The sequence below is a fragment of the Nuphar pumila genome, chromosome 9 (genome assembly GCF_984573655.1).
Source record: "Nuphar pumila chromosome 9, dmNupPumi1.hap1.1, whole genome shotgun sequence".
Classification (NCBI taxonomy): domain Eukaryota; kingdom Viridiplantae; phylum Streptophyta; class Magnoliopsida; order Nymphaeales; family Nymphaeaceae; genus Nuphar; species Nuphar pumila.
Window position 1 is genome coordinate 114551469 of NC_143257.1, and position 19829 is coordinate 114571297.

The 19829-nt window shown below is 34.8% G+C and overlaps 1 protein-coding gene across 3 annotated transcripts in view; it reads right to left on the reverse strand.

The window, feature by feature from the left end:
- Positions 1-8509, reverse strand: part of LOC149828945 (uncharacterized) — a 35243-nt gene extending 26734 nt beyond the window's left edge. For 2 of the 3 annotated variants that reach the window (XM_090017811.1, XM_090017809.1), the window contains exon 1: positions 8160-8509. In XM_090017811.1, the coding sequence (XP_089873937.1) occupies positions 8160-8291 (132 nt within the window). In that variant the 5' untranslated portion in view covers positions 8292-8509. The remainder of the gene's footprint in view (positions 1-8159) is intronic. The other variant, XM_090017810.1, reaches the window with a different exon arrangement.
- Between the last annotated feature and the right edge of the window lie 11320 nt (positions 8510-19829).

Consider the following 19829-nt stretch of genomic DNA (forward strand, 5'->3'; position numbering starts at 1 on the left):
TAAAGTTGTCATCAAAATATTTTTTTTCTTTACATGCTGAAAAACGTTGGCTGATGACAGATTGGAGTTCTGATTTTCTATTAAAATGAATATGCAGTTTTTGGATGTTTATCATGTGTCATTTCTATTAAGGAAACATGTTCAGATTTAAAGGTATACATAGTTTCCGTTTAAGGAAGCATGTTTGGAGTTAATACATATGCAGTTTTTAAATTTTATCATGTAATTTTTTTTTATGTTCAGATCTGTCAAGCGTTACATACATGTACAGTATCGGTTCAGACCTGCCGTACGCACATGCAGATCTGAACTAATCTGCTCTGTCGCACGTTATGGACAGATCTAGCTCAGATCTATCTAGGCCATTGCGGGCCCATTGATCATGCGAATCAGTTTTCAAAAAAAAATGAGTTGTTGAGATTGAAGCTTGACTTAGCCATTACACTTATATGTGTAATGGTCTGTCCAAATGTTGGCATATTACTGGTTCGGTTGGCTGTTATGCCGGGAATGGAAATAACCCAAAATCGGATTAAGCCACTAATGCCGATTTTATCAAGATCAATGTCTTTTTGACTGGTACATAAATCGACCCCTGCGTGGGTCAAGAACAGGCCATTCATGTTTGTTTTCCAGCAATGAGATGAATGTCATTAGGTTGTTCGAGGGTGTCCTATGGGTGAGCATCGAAACAACCTTGAAATTTTGATTTTTTATTTACGTTAGCATTATGTCAAAAAAAAAATTGTATGTTGTCCTGATTAGGCTGAATATTAATTTGTTCTTATTGTTGCGATATGTTATCATGTTGTTAAATGTATTATATGAATGAGTCATGTGGGGTGTTGTAGGGCAGGATAGTGCTGCACACTTATGTGTAAGACTGATCGTTGTTCACTGGTTTTGGCTGCATGCTTATGCATGAAAAACATGCGACCAATAGCCTGCTAGTGCTGTCCCGTGAACGGGACAGCATAGCTTTGGCTCGGTAATTATGTTTTGTATCCCGAGCATGCCCAAATTGGCAAAAATGTTTATTGTTTACATGTACTCATGAAATTGAATATTGTGTTGGCATAAATATGCATATCATGAACATGTAATTTCTGAAGTTATATTAATGCTGCATTAACATGATCCGTGCATGTTTGGATATTATGCATGAGATGAATCATGAAAGAAAAATGCATCTTGCAAGCAAGTGTTCATATGCACATGCAATTGTTTTACATGTACATTCTTGTTGTGTATGAATGAATGTGCATCATGGACATGTTTGAATAATTGTGTGGTTACATGTTCAGTGAGGATTTTTGCATAAGATCTATCGGTGGTCATATTTGAACCACTATAGGCCATGTGAGTCACGAGAATATGTTGCTCTAAGATTTTTGTGTATACATTGCAAAATCCATTTTTAAATTATTGGCTTTCTGAATTAATTGCACTGTTAAATATTGTAACGGGCCAAGGTCCCGTGTAGTGTTTTGCATGCTGATTTGCAAAAGAATTCTTTTGTAAAGAATTTATCTTTTGATAAAAAGATTAAAGAGATAAACAGTGTAATTAATGTTTTTCTTCCTGGATGTCTTTTCCCCAGTGTGAGAATCCTGGATGGCGGTTTTGAAAAAACTATGAAGATACTAAAACTCCATATGCGATTGTGCCCCTGAACCCGATATAGTGGTTCACCTCCCGACTACGATTTTAGAGAGTTTTCAACCACTTTGCATGAGGGTGTTGTTGTAAATACAATTGTTGTTATTGGTATACAAAGAAAGTGGCATAAGTGGATGTTGATTTCCCTGGTGTCCCGACATTAGATATTGATTTCTAATGTTTCGATGGATAATGTTGATTCCTGATATCGGTCGAGGAACAAATGTGGAACTCGGTAATAAAATACAAATTGTGTGTTAAGCGATAACTAGGAACCTATCTTAAACTTCGGGAATTGTTGTACCCATTTTGAGTATCTGCGGGTTTAATGAAAAATAGAACTAAACTTGTGTGCATTTAATAGGAACATGCATGCAAAAGGGAACTCTGATAATAACTTAATAAATTTTTCATGTATGTGCATTGAATAATGCATATTTACTATTATGCATTACTTCATGCATTCTTACTTATTCTGTTTCATATGAGATATTGATATGGCATAATAATTGCTTTTAAATGCTTGAATGGTAACTGAATTATAAGATTGTTGTAGTCATGTTCCTCTGAAAACTTATATGAATTTGATTGATTTATGCTTTTTATTGCGTATTTGGATTTTTTAAAAAATTCGTACAAAGAATCTTTTATTCTTACCCAGTACTTCCTATGTTTTTCACAGGATCTAGAGCTCAGTGATGAGAACGACTGTCACATAGAGCTTACGAGACTGTGTGACTTACTTCTGTTATTTTTAGACAGTGTGGCTCTATGGTTTTAATCTTTAATTTACTTCTATTCTCAGACTTTGATTTTTGATAAATAAAGTTAATTATTTTTTATTGGATGGTTCAATGTAGAGATCCATTGTGGTTTGGAAGTTGTTAAGTATGTGAGGCCTTGGATCCCAGGGTTTTGATTTTCCCAATTATTTTAAAACAAAAAATCCACTTTTCAATGGGGATGAGTTAGGGTCGTATAATTGAAACACCCTGCTTTTAAGCAATGGCTTTAAATGATGTTTACAATTTTACAAAAAGGGAAAATTACCGAAAACATTAACAACATACACACAGATCTAGATATTAACAGAAAAGCAATTAGCCAAGTAGTAAACAAAATAGTACTAAGAGATGGTTGGCTCCTAAAAAATTTCTAAGTGTACCCCATATAGGGCACTACCAAACTCAGATTTTCGGACGAAATCATATAGAATTGGGGTCCCTTTTGATTGTGCAGAAAAAGTAGTCATAATGGATAAACTTGTCTAAGAAACAGTGGGGCACATACTTTCCCCTAAGCCATCTCAAATGTGTGATAAAATTATCATGGAGCATAGTCACAAATATCGGTATCGGCTATATCTCGGCAAGGCTATTTCTTGCGATATTATCGGTTCGGTAATAAATTTCGAGACTTAAAAAATAAAAAATAACAAAAATAAGTAAGAAAATTTCATTGTTAGACAAAAAAGTACATAAATAATAAAAGAAATAGGTAAAATATGTAAAAGAAAGAAGAAAAACATATTTAAAATGTAAAAAATAAATAAAAAGTAAAACTAATTGATAATATCGTGAGATATATATAAATTTCCGATATTTTGAAAATATCATGATATTTTACCTTTAATATCATTTTTCCATTATATCGCGATAATATCGTGAAATTTTCAAAATATCGCCGATATCTGTGACTATGTCCCGGAGAAAGGCATCTTTCTCTACAAGTTTCTCCAAAAGAAAATGTCATATCTCACGGAGTCTATCTATTGTTTCTGGATAAATTGTCTATGGAGCATGGTTATCATCAGTTTGTTCCATGAAATTCTAATTTTGTGGCCTTCACGCATAAAAAAAATCCGCAGAAGAATAATGATCTTCAAGAAAACATTAATGAAAATTATGCAATAGTAACATGGTGGTGGTTGCTAGAATCTCATATCAAAGCAATGTCAGAAAATTAAGCTCTGACGGAAGAATATCTGAAACCACTAACATGGTTCAGACAAGAAGAGGAAAAAACAGTTCCTCCTCATGTGCAGGCATCCATATCTTTTGATGCTAATACAACGACACTGTGAAGTAACATGGAAACAATAGAATGTGCACCATATAATGTCAGAAGCAAACGTGGTTTTGAATCACCAGCCTAGATGACACAACACAAACTGCACTATGACATTGTCGATATGGTCAATGTATTTGTTGGCCTTTCTCCATTATTTGCTAATTTACATTATTTTCTTTGTGTAGATTGATATCTAATAAATCGAGAGTTGATCATACTTTGTATGATTATGCTTAAGAAAAGTGACCCTAACCTAACCATATATTCTTGTATATAAGAAACACTGAATAATAGAGTCATATAAATTAAATATTTAATATATGCATGTTACTGCATTTTAAATTTCATAAAAAACAAATATGTAGAAACATGATAAGAGTTGTACATAATCTCTTTCAATCCAAAAAAATGTTAATCGACCACTTCTAACTGAATAGACCCTTATTTGTTATTCTGCATGATTTTCTTTGTGTAGATTGTTATCTAATAAATCGAGAGTTGATCATAATTTGTATGATTATGCTTAAGAAAAGTGAGCCTAACCTAACCATATATTCTTATATATAAGAAACACTGAATAATAGAGTTATATAAATTAAATATTTAATATATGCATGTTACTGCATCTTAAATTTCATAAAAAACAAATATGTCATATCCACATCCATAAAAAAATATGTCCATATGACAAACCCATATAACCTACAGAAGATATTAGAAACACGATGAGAGTCGTACATAATCTCTTTCAAACCAAAAAAATTTTAATCGAACCTAACCATATATTCTTATATATAAGAAACACTGAATAATAGAGTTATATAAATTAAATATTTAACATATGCATGTTACTGCATCTTAAATTTCATAAAAAACAAATATGTCATATCCACATCCATAAAAAATATGTCCATATGACAAACCCATATAACCCACAGAACAGAAGATATTAGAAACATGATGAGAGTCGTACATAATCTCTTTCAAACCAAAAAAAATTTAATCAACCATTTCTAACTGAATAGACCCACTATACCCATGTTTACATAGGTGCTTGGTATTTTCAGGTGCTCCTCTATATCCATGAATATTGCAATATTTTTGCAAGATAATGAGAAAAACTGAAAAAGATCCTCTACCAATATTTTTCTGAGAATTTGGAAAAGAAATATCTTAAAGATACCACAAAACTATCAAAAAAAGATTGAAAAATTCAGGCTGTTCTATTTTTACTTTTTAATTTAAACAAAGGCTTTTTATTACTTTCTTATCCAGTACTTAGAAAAAAAAAGACTGTTTGGGGACATTACAAGAACCTGCTTTGGAAAAAAATGATCTTAAAATATCATAAAAATATCAAAACAATTCAAAAATTCAAGCTGTTTTATTTTTAAATTTAAAGCAAAGGCTTTTTATTATTTCCTTATTCATTTCTTCCTAACGAATTCTTTAAAAAAACACTTCAAAATTTGCAAGAACCTAGCAAACTTATCACCCTTTTACAGCAGACCTCCCAACTCTTTTGACTTATCAACTACCTACTTTTTCTTTGAAGGAAAGCTACCGACTTTTCCTTGACACATTTCAAATTGATGCCTAGAGAAAGTTACATTTCGTCCTTCACTGATAAAGCAATCCATCTTATGTTCTTTTGCTAAAAAAATAAATGTTGACATTCTACTCACTTTATTACACTAAACTAAACCGTGGCCAACTGATTAATTAAGGAACCACGCAGGGCGGGCAGAGGCCTTGGCTCCTTCAAGAATTAAAAAAAAAAGTAATAAGCTAATATGGGATCCTGGGTCCCAGCCTGCGACAAGCAATGTCTGCTACCCTCCCCAAAAAAAAAATAATAAAAGTAATAAGCTAATATGGGGGCCTAGATCCCAGCCTGAGACAAGCAAAGTCAAATGACAGACTAACAAAACCTTCTTTCGTGAATTGAGAAATATATGTAGCCACAGGATCCATAGATTTTCTTAGGTAGTTACTCATGCTTTTACATAATGACAAAAGTCCCATAGCTTAAAAAATATTACAGCCATCACCCCAACTATCATTATTCAATTTTTTTTGTTAGGGGTAATTATTTCAATATAAAGATTTTTTTACCTTGTTTGGCAAAAAAAATCGAGAGTAGCTTTGTAATTTTACTCATAATAAAGATCTTTTTACCTTAACCAGGGTTGTCGGAAGCGCTATAGGACCAAGAGAAAAGCACTTCCCCAAAGCATGTTTCGGAAGAGCGAAACGTGGAGCTTCTAAAACGCCCTGGGAAGCTCGCTTCCCCTTCTTTTTTCCTTTTTCTGTTTTGTCCTTTTTTCCTTTTTTTTCTTCTTCCTATTTTTTCGTTCACTTTTGTTTTTTCCTTTTTTTCTTCTTCTTCCTGCTTTTCCTTCTTCCTGTTTTTTTCTTCTTATTCCTTTTTCTCTCTCTCAGTCTTCCTGTTTTTGCTATAGTTTATGTTTTTCAGTTATATTATATATTTTTTATTTCAATTATTATAATATGTATATTATATACATTTTGTTTTCGTGTATTTTATTTACATATATATATATATATATATATATATATTCTGTGTATGTGTAATTCATATATTAATATAATCTGTTTGACTGTTTCTAAATTATATTTTTGGTTGACTGTTTTTGAGTTATATAATTTGTATTTTTGTTTAACTATTTCTGAGTTATATAACTTATATTTCTGATTGTTGTTTCTGAGTTATATTTCTGGTTGACTATTTCTGAGTTATATTTTTGAGTTATATAACTTATATTTTTAGTTAACTGTTTCTGAGTTATATTTCTTGGGGGACTTTTAGTCTTATTTATGTAATTTTTCGCTTCCATTATGATTCCTACTCACTTTCCCTTTGAATTTTTGTTTGCTTCCTAAGTCTCTACCGGTTCGCTTCTCTTCTCACTTTTGAGACAATTCCTGATGCGCTTCTAAGTCATCCCGCGCTTCCCGCTTCCTAAAATTTTGGAAGTGCCTCACTTCCTGCTTTCACTTCCCAAATCGCTTTCCACTCCTGCTTCCTCCATTGGAAACTCTGACCTTAACCCATTTTCTTGAGTGAAAAATTTGTGGAAATACACTTTTTTTACCTTAACCCACTTCTTTGGGTGAAAAAATAATGGTAAAACACTTCTAATGGCCTCTAGACAAATGGAAAAGTCGCCCAGGTATTTAAAACCCAAAATAAAAAAAAGTAACTTTCAACCTTTTTTAAGTGTGTCGACGTACGGCACGATACACACTCATATTGAGATACGAGTGTATATTGTATCGCAAAACCCAAAAGTAATAATATGTATCATATTGTATCGTACGATATGGTACAATACTTACAACATCGGTTTGATCCCATCAATTTATAAAACTTTGATGTATTGAATAAATAGGTTCAAGAAAAAACAAACCTAATCGTAGAGGGAGCTCAGGAGACACCAACCACGTATATTGGAGATGATTTGAATGTCGAAGGAGGAGAAGAATAAGAAGAAGATGAGTAACAAGAAGAAGATAATGATGATGATGATTGATGGTATACTTCTTAAAAACTTGGTTATATATTTTAATTTGTAACTGTTAAGTATTCATAAACTTGGTTTTTTTGCTTTTTGATGAATCTTGCGACATGTTTTTAATAGAAGATATTAATATTGTTCTTGTGAGATTTGATGAATGATGATGTGTTATGTAGCTTGTAAAGATATAAATGTTTCACATGTTATTTTATGGTTGCATTTTGTGCATTTAATCATTGTTTTGTGTGTTATGATCTTTTAGAATTTTTGCTAATTTTTTACACTTTTTTTTAGAATTTTTTTTTTAATATTTACTATTAGGATACTATACTTATCTTATTTTGGGCCCAAACAATAAGGGTTACGATAAGATACATACAACCTTGATACAAACAACACCAAGAATATAAAATAATGGCGGCTAAAAAAATACCATCAATAAATACGAAAAAAAAATACTATTACGCTATGGCTTCCCAACTTCAAATATTTTACAATTACGAAATCGCGCTGTCCTACTTATCACCAATTCAACAACCAGAAACGCATCAATACAGGCACCAAAAGTTCGCAATAATCGGTTCCATTCGACGGTTTCTTTTCCCCTACACGTCGAAACCCTAAAAAAAAACTATAATTCACCAACGGAGTTTTCAAATCAATTAACGACGTCAATAATCAGCAGACGTTGAACAAAAATCACATGAAGAAAACCTAAATCCATCCTAGGGTTTTCGTCCTTCTAAACCTCAAAGAGCAACCTTTCCGAGATCTCACTTCCCGATCAACAACAAATTCAACAACTACAAAAACGCCTTCAAAAAAAGTCAAAAAAAAAAAGCAAAAATAGAATCGAAATCCGCGTCGAGCGACGACGAATGCGAAGCATACCGCGAGAACGTCGTCAGTGTAGCCGGTGAACTCCAACAACTTGGCCCCCACCTCTTCCTTCATCCGTCCCTCTCCTTCCCTGCTGAAATCGCACCTAAACGTGCGCCCTCCCGCTCGATCGGAGCCGTCCATCTCCGACTACCAAAAAGCCTCGGCAATCTAAAAACAGAAAAAACTCAAAATTGTTCACGCAAGAGGAAGCGGTTCCCTCGGAGAGAGAAGGAACAAAGTGACTCTTGCAAGGACAGACGTCGGATTCTGGAAGCTTTCGCCGGAAATGGTTTTCCGGCCGGCGAGAGGGAAGAGAAGCCGCGCTCACCGTCCTCCCGTAAAGATACCGAGACAAAGAGAGAGAAAGGAAAGTACGTGATAAATTTATATAGGCATCATCATACACTCGTAGTTACAAAATCTCGTTCTCGGGAAAATATCGAGATATTTAAAAAAGCGAAATATGGGTGAAATCTCTGAAATATTCTGTATATAAATATATGAAAAATGTCTACAACACATATAAATAACAAACAATAAATAAAAATAATGGCGAATTTATGCTTAACAATTTGACATAAAAATTTTCTGATAAAAATAGGATACTTTCAAAACATGCGATATTTTGAAAATATTGTAGTTATCGTCCTTTGAAATATCTCCGTCAGTATTTGTGGCGGTGATATGTATGTCTACTTTTTAATAACAAGGATTCTAACGTCAATTTTAAGTAATCTTACTCACTAAACGGGTCAGATTCATTAGATCCGAATTTTAGATCCAACATTTCTTATAATTTTTACAGATTCGAAACAGGATTTAGAATGGATCATGGGATGGTTACGTACGGGCATGAGTTCAGGTATGAAACGATTTAGAGGCAAGTTGAAGGTCTAGAACATGCTTGGGTTACGCAAGACAGGTATGAAAGGATTTTGGATTTGGTTCGGATATAGGACATGGGAAAGTTCTTGGGTTGAATTCAGCGAGCTCGGGTTTATGTCCAACTAAAGGTTTTGGAGTATAGGGTTATGAAGGACAGAAATAGGTTTAGGAGGATCCAATATAAGAGATTTGGATTCAAGAAATGGTTTTGGATTCAAAACATCTTGAATTGAATTTGGGTCATGATTGAGTTTCATTTGCTTGGGTCTAGGTAGTTTTAAGAATGTGAGTGGAGATAAGTAGTTGATAGCAAACTGATATAGCCATTCAGAAAGAGTGTTCCTAAAACCTGCAGGTTTGATAGCTGAAGCTACACTAGATTATCTAAGAATATCCAGTAGGGGTGGTAAACGAACAGAGCAGCTTGTGACTCGGCTTAGTTCGGCTCATCACGAACCAGTTCATGGTCAGTTAGTATAGTTGGCGAGCCAAGCCACGAGCAGCTAGTTTGTCTTAAACGAGTCAAGACAAACACAAGGTGTTCAGCTTGGCTCGGTTCGATAGTGCTCGTGTAGATAATATATATATATAATCTATATTTAGTGTAATATATAAAAGGAAAATTGCATAAAATATATATAAAAAAGAAGAATGAATGAAAGATATATACATAAAATATGGACTACAATGTGTAATTTATAAAAAGTTATATATATTTGCAAGTATAATATATAAAAATATATATTATGTATAAATAACATGGAATGTTGTTACACGAGTCCGCTTGTGTTCGGCTCATCTCATTCATGGACAAGCTGAGCTCAAACTCGGCTCAGCTAAACATGAACATGAGCCGAGCCATGAGCTCAATCCACTAATAAACGAGTTGAGCCCAAACATGCCCTGTTTTCGGCTCGTTTACCAGCCCTAAGGAAAATGCATAAAGTTTAAAAGAAAATATAAAAAAAAAACTAAAAATATCAGGAAATTAAATTAATCTTATATCCAAGTATGCCTAACTCCTAGGTCTTTACTCCTTTTAAAGAGAAAGATTTTCTAATTATGCTAAAACAAAACAAGCTATTAATATAACCCTCTAAAAAGATAATATCTATCCTAAAATTATGAACCAAATACAATGGCCCAAAATACAAGAAGATTTAAATAGCAAATAAAAATCTAAAATGACAATAGGCCCAAATGGATCTTTATAGACCCCGTTCTTCTGTTTCGCTCCTGCATCAGCTAGTAAACGTGCCAATCAAGTAGAGCTTAAAGTGTTCAAACTTGGCTCATTCTAGTGGGGAGCCAAGCCGAGCTCAAGCTCAAAATGCGCCAGTGTTAAATGAGTCGAGTTCAAGCGAACTTGTTTACAACAAAAATACATTGTTTTAGAGCTAGAAGAAATAGGATTACAACAAAATGCATTGTTTCAAAATGAGAATTGATAAGATTTTACCACTAAACCTATTTTTTCAAGCCAAATAGTTCAATCATATGTTTTACATGTAAAATATATCTAATATATTTTTTTTATTACCTATCAATCTCGGACAAGTTGAGCTGAGTCGAGTGTATATTGTTCGTGTTTAGCTTACCGAGCCTATTTTACAAGTTTGAATAAGCTTTTTATAAGTCAAACGTGAGCCAAGCCATGAGGGGCTTGGCCTATTGCCCAGATCTAGTTATAGGAGGTGGTAAACTGGCTGTGAGGGTTAGTCAAGCTGCCATTCTAGCCAAAATTAAGTAAGGTTAACAAGTGCTTGCATTCTAAGAATTGCTCTCTGTTAGCAATTTATGTTTAATTAGCATAGTTATAGGAGGTGGTAAACTGGTAAAGAATATTAGCTTGTCATGTACCTCTAGGTTGACCCTGAAATTTTTGGCATTCTTGCATTGTCTTTATGCAACTAATTATGTGACTTCCATTTTAATACATTTCTTCTCGTAAAATGGTAAAATTCGATCTATTCAAAAGATTTATCTCCTTGTTTACTTCTCTCCGGTTGAGATATAAACTGAATGCTTTGAAGCTACTTCTTAATCTGTTGAGTTTTTTCCTCTATATTGTCAAAAGATATTTTGTTTCAAGCAATTAAGTTTTACTTGATTTCATTTAATTTTTGCAACATCCTAAGCATTATCCTTCTTTTGTAACTAGTTTTTGAAGTTCCTACAATTTTCTTTAGGCAAGCACACCTTAGATAATCTTTTTTTTTTATGGCGAGGACCCCTTGCCGATTCAAGGGAAAACCTCGGGTGGGGCCCACAGATACCCGACCTTATGTTGCCCACCTCTGAAAACTATGAACACACCCATGTATCAACAGGTTTGATCTGGGGTCTTCAACTCAACACCTTCACAACCACCCTGCTGGCAGTAGGTGACCGGCGGTGGTCCAGCGTGTGAAAGGATTAGAAAGAGATTATAGAGAGATGGCAAAGAGAAGGAGTGAGAAATATAAACAGGGTCAAGCCCTTTTTATAGACATCACTTTATAACAGTGACATAAATGTCTTCATTATAGAGTAAAACCTTATAACAGCGTAATTCATATCTAAGTGTTATTGATCTATAAAAATGAGATATATTGGTCGTTAAATATAGTTGTAAAGTGTTTTACCAACAATACTAACGGCCAGATAATATCATTGTTATACATGTCTTTAACGGCGAGACGTGTGCAAGAGCAAGGCATTCCAAGAGATATACATCTCATCATTATTGATAAGCTAATAGCAATGAGATTCATAGTCATAGTAGAGCAATAACGGCGAGATATTTATGTCCATGCTATTACCTATCAATTAACAAGAACAAAAATCTTGTTGTTATTGTGTTATCAAAAGTGACAAGATTTTGTCTCACTAAAAAAAGTTGACTGCTATTGACCCTCATCCTTCTGGTGCACGGGCAAGGCAACCCCACGGTGGACACAACTTATATAATCTAAAACACCTTTTTTCTTTTGGCTCATTGCATGTTTTAGCTCAAATATCATCTAATTTGCAAAGGCCATTCTAATCACATTTTTGTTATTGGACCATGTATCTACATGTTGAAATAAAATATTTTTGTTTTATTACAGTCTTTCGTATTTGGTGGTTTCTCCATTTTCAAAGGGTCAAGAAATAGATAAAATTGTCCATTAAAAATCCAAGGAGACTGCCCTCTCAAGAAATCCTACATGATTTAAGTGCTCAAAATCCAAGTGGAAGGTGATTCTTATATAAATGTTAACTTTCCACAAATTTGCATTTTTATAGTCAGTAACATCATCACACATAAAATATCATCAATAAAATAAAATTGACACTTCGTTAATCTAGGATCCTATAGGCATATTATTTTGGTCTGTCATCCAACATTCATAGTAGAACTTCATTGTTAATAACCTCAATATACTTAAATCCTAATATCTTCTTTTTATTCAAGGTGCAGTTTTTTTTTAATTTATAACCCAAAGAAACCGCACCCGGCATGAAGACCTGGTCCCGCAGGCTTAACCTGCCATACTTACGATCGTCATGCCAACAACACAAAACTTTGAGGCTCAAACCCTTGCCCCCGGGGCCTATGCTATGTGTTAGCTTGCGTAAAGGGGCGACACCCACGAGAATCGAACTTTGATTGCCCGTTTAGCAGCCAAGACCCCACCCCACTAGGCCACCCCCCTTGGGGTATTCATGGTGCAGTTGAAGAGACATGTTTAGAGTTCTCTATTACTTTAATTCGCAATGGGTTGTGCCTCTAGCTAGCTCTCTAACATTTTAGGATGCTTGTTGTAAATTTTTTAAGAATTTATATTAAAGAGTTCTAACTGTGTGTAAATTTTCATGTATTTAAGAAGAAAATATATTTGTTAAATTTACAAATGAAAGCAATGCTTAAATATTTCTTTAAAAAAAGAATTCTATGAATGAGTTACTTTCTATCATAATGAAAAATTATTTAAAATGGTTGGCCTTAAAAATCTGGTACATCAATAAGAACAAATATTTGGTTTGTTCCGGATGACCAAGCTTTCTACTTTTGTTGCTTGATGCAGTTGCCACTTTTGCTTTCTTTAAGTGCATGTAATGGCCTTTGGCCTAAGAAACCCTGGATACAAGGTGAAATTGGGATACCTTTGTACTTATTAACTTACTAATAGAAGTCTATGTTTTTTTGCCTTCTTCTATGCTCTCTTGCCTCCCCGCTATTTTTATGTAATTGTGTGTGCTTGTGCTTGTACTATGGAGTTTGTGCGTTTGACAAGCGACTATTAGCTTGATTTTGCTATGCTAGAAAGGCCATTTCAATGTTGGGGTGCACTGGGGCACGTCATTGGGGCCATCACTTTTAGCCGATGACAAGTTGGTACTAGAGCCATGTTGAAGCTTGGGCAAGGATTCAACAATCAATGTCGAGAGATTTAACATTCTTCGTTGAGTATGCCTTCGAAAAAACAGAAGAAGATTTATTCGGGTAGTCATGTGCTCTCATGCGAGATGACTATATGACAACTCTCATGCGCAATATCGCTGAGCTGACGGAGATCATGATCAGCATAAAAAGTTGGTTAATGTTACTACTACTACTTTTGGGATGCTTAATCACGAAATCAAAATTGCAATATAGGGAGTAGAGGACTATGTGGGAGGTCTTGCCACCAGATTTGAAGACACTATATAGAGTCTCAACACCAAGTTTGATGATTTGTTGGAAATGTTCAACATCATAGCTACAAAATTGGATGTTGTTTGACAAAGAAATGATTAGTTTAAGCGACAATTGAGGAATTCCCTAACTGGTGGAGTAGCGGCACATGTGGATAGGTCGCATATCAAATTGTATGAAACTGCAAAGTACAATGACACTCAATACTTGAGAGATCTTGAGAACTTTATTTACTTGGTGGACAAGTACCTCGAGGCTTGAGGTATTATGGAATATGTGGATACCTTATACACTGCAATGATGTACCTTATGGATGATGCTATGATTTGGTAGAGATGTCATTGAGGCAATATTGGATGTGGGCTTGCTACGATAGACATGTGAGAGGACCTTAAGAGAAAATATGCTACTTTTTTGCCCAAAAATGAGGATAGAATGGCCTGCAACTAGCTGCTAGCATTGAAGAAGACATGGTCAATTCATAATTATGTCAAGGCGTTCACTTTAGTGATGTTAGACATCAAAGACATGGGTGACGCAGATTGATTATTCCACTTCATGCATGGATTACAAGGGTGGGCGACTATGGAGCTCAATTAACAGGACCCTTCACCTCTCATTGTGGCACTTGTTATTGTTGAGAGGCTTGCTGAGATTGATAGGAAGAATATGACATTCTAGGAATGACAGTTCAGGAATGATCTTAGCAATAACAATAGGAAGAATAATGGAAGGAATGATCGAGAAAATAATGTTGGTAATGAGAACCATTAGAGTGATAACCGATAGAATCATAACCAACGGAATGAACAACATAACAACCTACAGTGGAACAACTACCGAGGGCAACATTATCATTGTAGTGACTGCTATATCTATCATGGAGATTATTAAGCAAATTATTGTCTCAACAGAAATCGTGGTCAAGGGATTGGAGATAGCTTAGAGCTGCAAACGCCATCCAAGCTTAAGCAAGGTATGTCATCGCAAAACTGTTGTTTGTTTAGAGCAATGCAAATGAATACAATGAAGGTGCCACCTGTTGCTGGACCACCCATGAGCAAAGAGTTAATGTACTTATAAGTCCTTCAAAATGGGTGACTCACCAAGGCATTAGTTGACATGGGCCTCATGCACAACTTTGTTTCTCGTGAAGAGGCAGAGCAATTGGAGCTATAATGAAAAAAGGAAGAGAGTCCGATGAAGCTGGTCAACGCTGAAGCTAATCCTATCTATAGGGTTTTCCACGATGCACCACTAAGAATTCTGAGCTAGTCTTGAAGGGCCACATTTCTATAGTATCAATGGATATAATGAAGTTTCTTAGAAGCAACAAGATTGTCGATGCTTTATCTAAATGTTACCAGTTTTGAGGACAAAAAACAGCCATGCACGATTGCCACATTGCCTGTGGTGAAGCCTTATAAGTGCTTAGTGCATGCGCTATATTTGAAGAATGGTCTAAAAAAGAGATTAAACCTTTTTCGTGGTTATCCATGAGATCGATGAAGAGGAGAACGTTGCGAACATTTCGATGGCCTTAGTGCCAATGCTGAAGGAGTTCAATGATGTTATACCCGCCTAGCCGCTAAGGAAGCTACTTTCATAGTGAGAGGTAGATTATGAGATTGAGCTAGTGTTGGGTGCACAGCCACCCACAATGACACCATACCATATGATGACTGCTGAGTTAGCAGAGTTATAGAAGCAGTAAGATGGCATGTTGAAAGTTAGGATCATTCAACCGTCTAAAGCACCCTTTGAAGTGCATGTGCTATTTCAGGTAAAGCACGATGGGTTGAAACGCTTGTGTGTAGACTACTGAGCTTTGAATAAATTGATTGTGAAGAATAAACATATGCTTTCTTTAATTGAAGACTGGGTAAAGTTTGTGCCTTCTTGAAGTTGGATTTGTGATCAGGCTATTGGCAAGTTAGAATTATCAAAGGAGACGAATTCAAGACCACATGTGTGACACTGTATGGGTCATTCGAGTTTCTTGTTATGCCATTTGGCTTGACGAACTTGCCTGCAACCTTCTCTACACTGATAAATAAGATATTCTACTCGCACATTGTCAAGTTTAGCGTAATTTATCTAAATGATATAGTGGTATACAACAACTCTATGGATGAGCATGTTTGACACCTTCAAATTGTGTTTCATACTCTGAAGGATAATGAGTTGTGTGTGAAGCGAGAGAAATGTCTATTCGGCTTGAAGAAAGTGCATTTACTTAGTCACATTATAGGAGGAGGTATGTTGAGGATGGATCATCAAAAGGTCAGAGCAATTAAAGAGTAGGAGCCATCTGCCAAAGTTTCTAAGTTGCGTTCTTTATTTGGTCTTGCCAGCTATTATTGACAATTCATTCAAAGATATTTTTTGATCGCCACCTTGCTCATTGATTGGGTGAAGAATGATAGGCCATGGGTATGGTATAATTCTTGCCAACTCTTGGGAAGCTGAAACACGTATTGACTGAGGCACCTATACTGAAATTGCCTGACTGCTATAAGTCGTTCGAAGTGCAGACCGACGCATTTGACTTCGTGATTGGAAGAGTGTTACTACAAGAGGGATATCCCATTGCCTTTGAAAGCCATAAGTTGAAGGATGCTGAGTGACACTACACTGTGCACAAGTAAAAGATGTTAGCTATTGTGCATTGCCTCCATGGGTGACTAACACAAATGCATGTGTGTTGCATGTTCATGTTAAAAAGACCCTTTAGTGACATTTTTGAAGCACCATTAAAGGTCAAATTTTTGCATAGATGTTTAGCGACACTTTTAAAAGTACCGCTAAAGGTCAAATTTTCATGGGACTAGGGACTAAGTTCTTTTTAACATGGACAAATGCTAAGCATGCATCACGCGCACACAATGGAACCTTAGCATCCGTGCGTTCGTGTTAGGCACAAAAACATTAGGCAACTACCACTTTTCCTATATATATATATATATATATATATATATATATATATATATGAGAGAGAGAATCTTGCTTAAGAATGGGGTAACTTAATGGCCCCCTTCGTGAAAAAAGAGAACAAAAATATATAATCTATTATGATTTATATAATTTATGAGAGGGTCTCACTAAGTGACCCCCCTTTCCTAGGCATCTTCCTCGTCATCAAGAGAAAAAAACAGAGAACAAAAATATATAATCTATTAAACAAAGAAAATTCCAAACTCAATTAATTCTAAAGAAAGCTATGCATGCTACCTTTAAGATTTTATCAGTTTTTTAATAATGAATTTGAAAGTAGTGAAATCACATACTATCAAATGAATCTAAATTATATATTAAAGTTGAATTATGGTTAATTATTTATTTAGAATACCAGTTCTTATTGTCTAATACATGGTAATTAATATGCACAAATTTTATATTTCAACAATGAGCAATTTCTTATATTTAACTAATAAAAAATATAAAAAATAAGGTTATAAAGATTTAAAAAAATATAAACACAGATTCTTTTTTGTGTAATAAATTAAAACCTACTTTCCAACATAACCAACCAACTAAAGTTGCTTCTAATGCTAAGAAATAATGCAAATGCATGATACAAAGGGCAAAAACCATATTTGTTTTCATGATGCTATAAACTTCCTTTGCTTTTATGTTATTAATAAAATGTCATTTGATGGATTCAGTTTGTATTACTGGCATTACGCACAAGCTGAAATTCAATAATTACATTATAGAAATATATGAGGATTTTTTCAAGCATTGATTGTTGAATTTGCTTTTAAATGAATTAGTTTTTCGATATACACAGTAAAAAGATTTACTGATTGGAGTTAATTATTTGTTATTTAAATGTTGTGAAGGTTTTAAAAAAGTAAAAAAGAGAAAAGACCATGAGTTTGAACTCCTTATAAGTCGATTGATGTATTTGATTTCATCATGGCAAAATATTTCAATAGTATCCTATCAATTTTTTTTTATCTAAAACGAAGTCATGCTTTTAAACCTTGGTGTATAGGTGTATTTTGTTTGTTTCCTATTTATATAACTTTTGCTTTTCTATAGTAGTTTTCATAAGTTAACATTGCATAAAAAAACATTACGAATGCAAGCATACCGTTAGTATCATCATCATTCTATCGAGCTTTTTTTTCATTAATATGTATTTTTTTTAATTTTCTCTATTTCTTGAACACTGACCAAAGGTACAATAATTCACATTCATTCTTTTTTATATACAAAATTAATCTATTCTTAAAATCTTCCTTTATATTTTCACAAATTTAAATTTTCTTTAATGTTGTCAATATTTTTATATATGCTTGGCATTCACAATTTAACTCCTTGTTAAAAAAAAAACCCAAACTAGCTATTTTTTTAAAAGCTTTATAAATAAGCCATGCCATGCACTATCTTACCTTGTCAATTGTCATCATGCCTTGCACTTAGAACACTGTATCAATCTTTTCAACCTTGGTTTCGTAAGAGCAAGCCAGAAAGATTGAGAAATAGAACAATGTGATTTGATTTGTTGTCAATAGCCATGAGATGATCATCTTAGGGTAATCTAAAACAAACCCCCTTTTGATTGTCCTGAAATCTGACACTTTGGTCTCACTAGGCTCCATTAACAAAACAAGGATTTTGAATCAATCCAAATTGCCTTGCACTAGGAATTGATCCGAAATGGAGTGACTTTTTCAAGATATCTAACTTTAACTAAATAACTCGATTGGGGTCGGGGTAGTAGAGACCCCAAGCCTATAATGAGTTGTTTATTATGTTATATGTAAATGTAAGGGTCCCTTGAGCATGCTTAGCACATTTAGAAAATGATAAAGCATATGATTGGAACGTTTTTCTAATATAGACATCACTTTAAAGATGATCAGGTCCATGGAGTTTGAAATCTAGGCGCCGGAGGTAGCCGGAGAGGGAAGTGTGGAATACCCATTGCCAAAGTCGTTTGAGATGGATGCATTTGTAAGAAATTGAGACGGTATTTGACACCTCCAGTTGCACATGCAAGAGGTGGTAGTTGACAAATGCTACACCAATTCTTACACATGTGCCCTGCACAAGTGAAAGTGGTAAATCCTTAGCTGAACCGTTCTACTTATCCCAAACAACCATGTGGATTTGCTAAAACCACAATTTTTGAAGATTCCTTACCTGCATCCTTAGCTACCACCAACTGGAAGATTCCAAACAGGGCCTAACTATTTTGCACCATTTCATAAGATACCTTTTACCAGTTTCTAAAATTCAGGATCTGTTTGGGAGCCATTGTCCGAAGCGGAGATGGGGTTCCAAATATCCCCTCCTCGTCTCCGTGTACTTGGGGGGCGAGTGGAGTTATGAAGGAAGATCAAAGTGAAGTTGGGCGGCTCCGATCATTGTTTTTAGTACGCTGTCGGGACAGCGGTCATAAGTACAGCAGGCAGAGCCAGCGCGGCTAGGTCTATGATCCGGTGGGCTGTTTCTCCGCGTAAATATAAAAAAAAAGTTTCAAGGATATTGTGAACTCTCCCTCTTAACTCCTGCTCCCAAAGAAAGCCCCAAACAATACTTCTGCTCCATCTTCTACTACTAGTTCAGTGAGTACAATTTATGAACATGGTCACGTTTCATATGACAACCACTGACACTGGTTTAAAGATCCATTAACTCCCATATGTTACTACTATTTGAATCCATATGATTCATGAACAATCTCACGTTTTCATATGACAACCACTGACACCAATGTATGGTTCCATGAACTTTTATCATTTTCAAGATACAAACAAGCATACATAAACACCCCCAATAAAAAAAAGCCCTAAAAACAGGAGATGAAATATTAAAAAAAAAACTTTAAAAAGGAAACAATAATATGAACCTACCAAATTATCACCAAGATCTTGAGACCATCACCATCTTAGCAAATTTTCCAGCACAAACACCCAAAACCAAAATTCTTGAAGAAATAAAACAAGCCAACCTTCCAAATTATGCATTAGGAGGAGTTAGGGTTAAGAATAAAAAGGAGTTGGACCAAAATAGGGGCCACGGTCGGGCAGGTTGGGCAGCCCGGGCAGCGCCCCCACACCTCCTCTGGCTGGCGCTGCTCGGCAGCTGTGAGGCTTAAATACTCCTCATCGTTTCCCTACTCG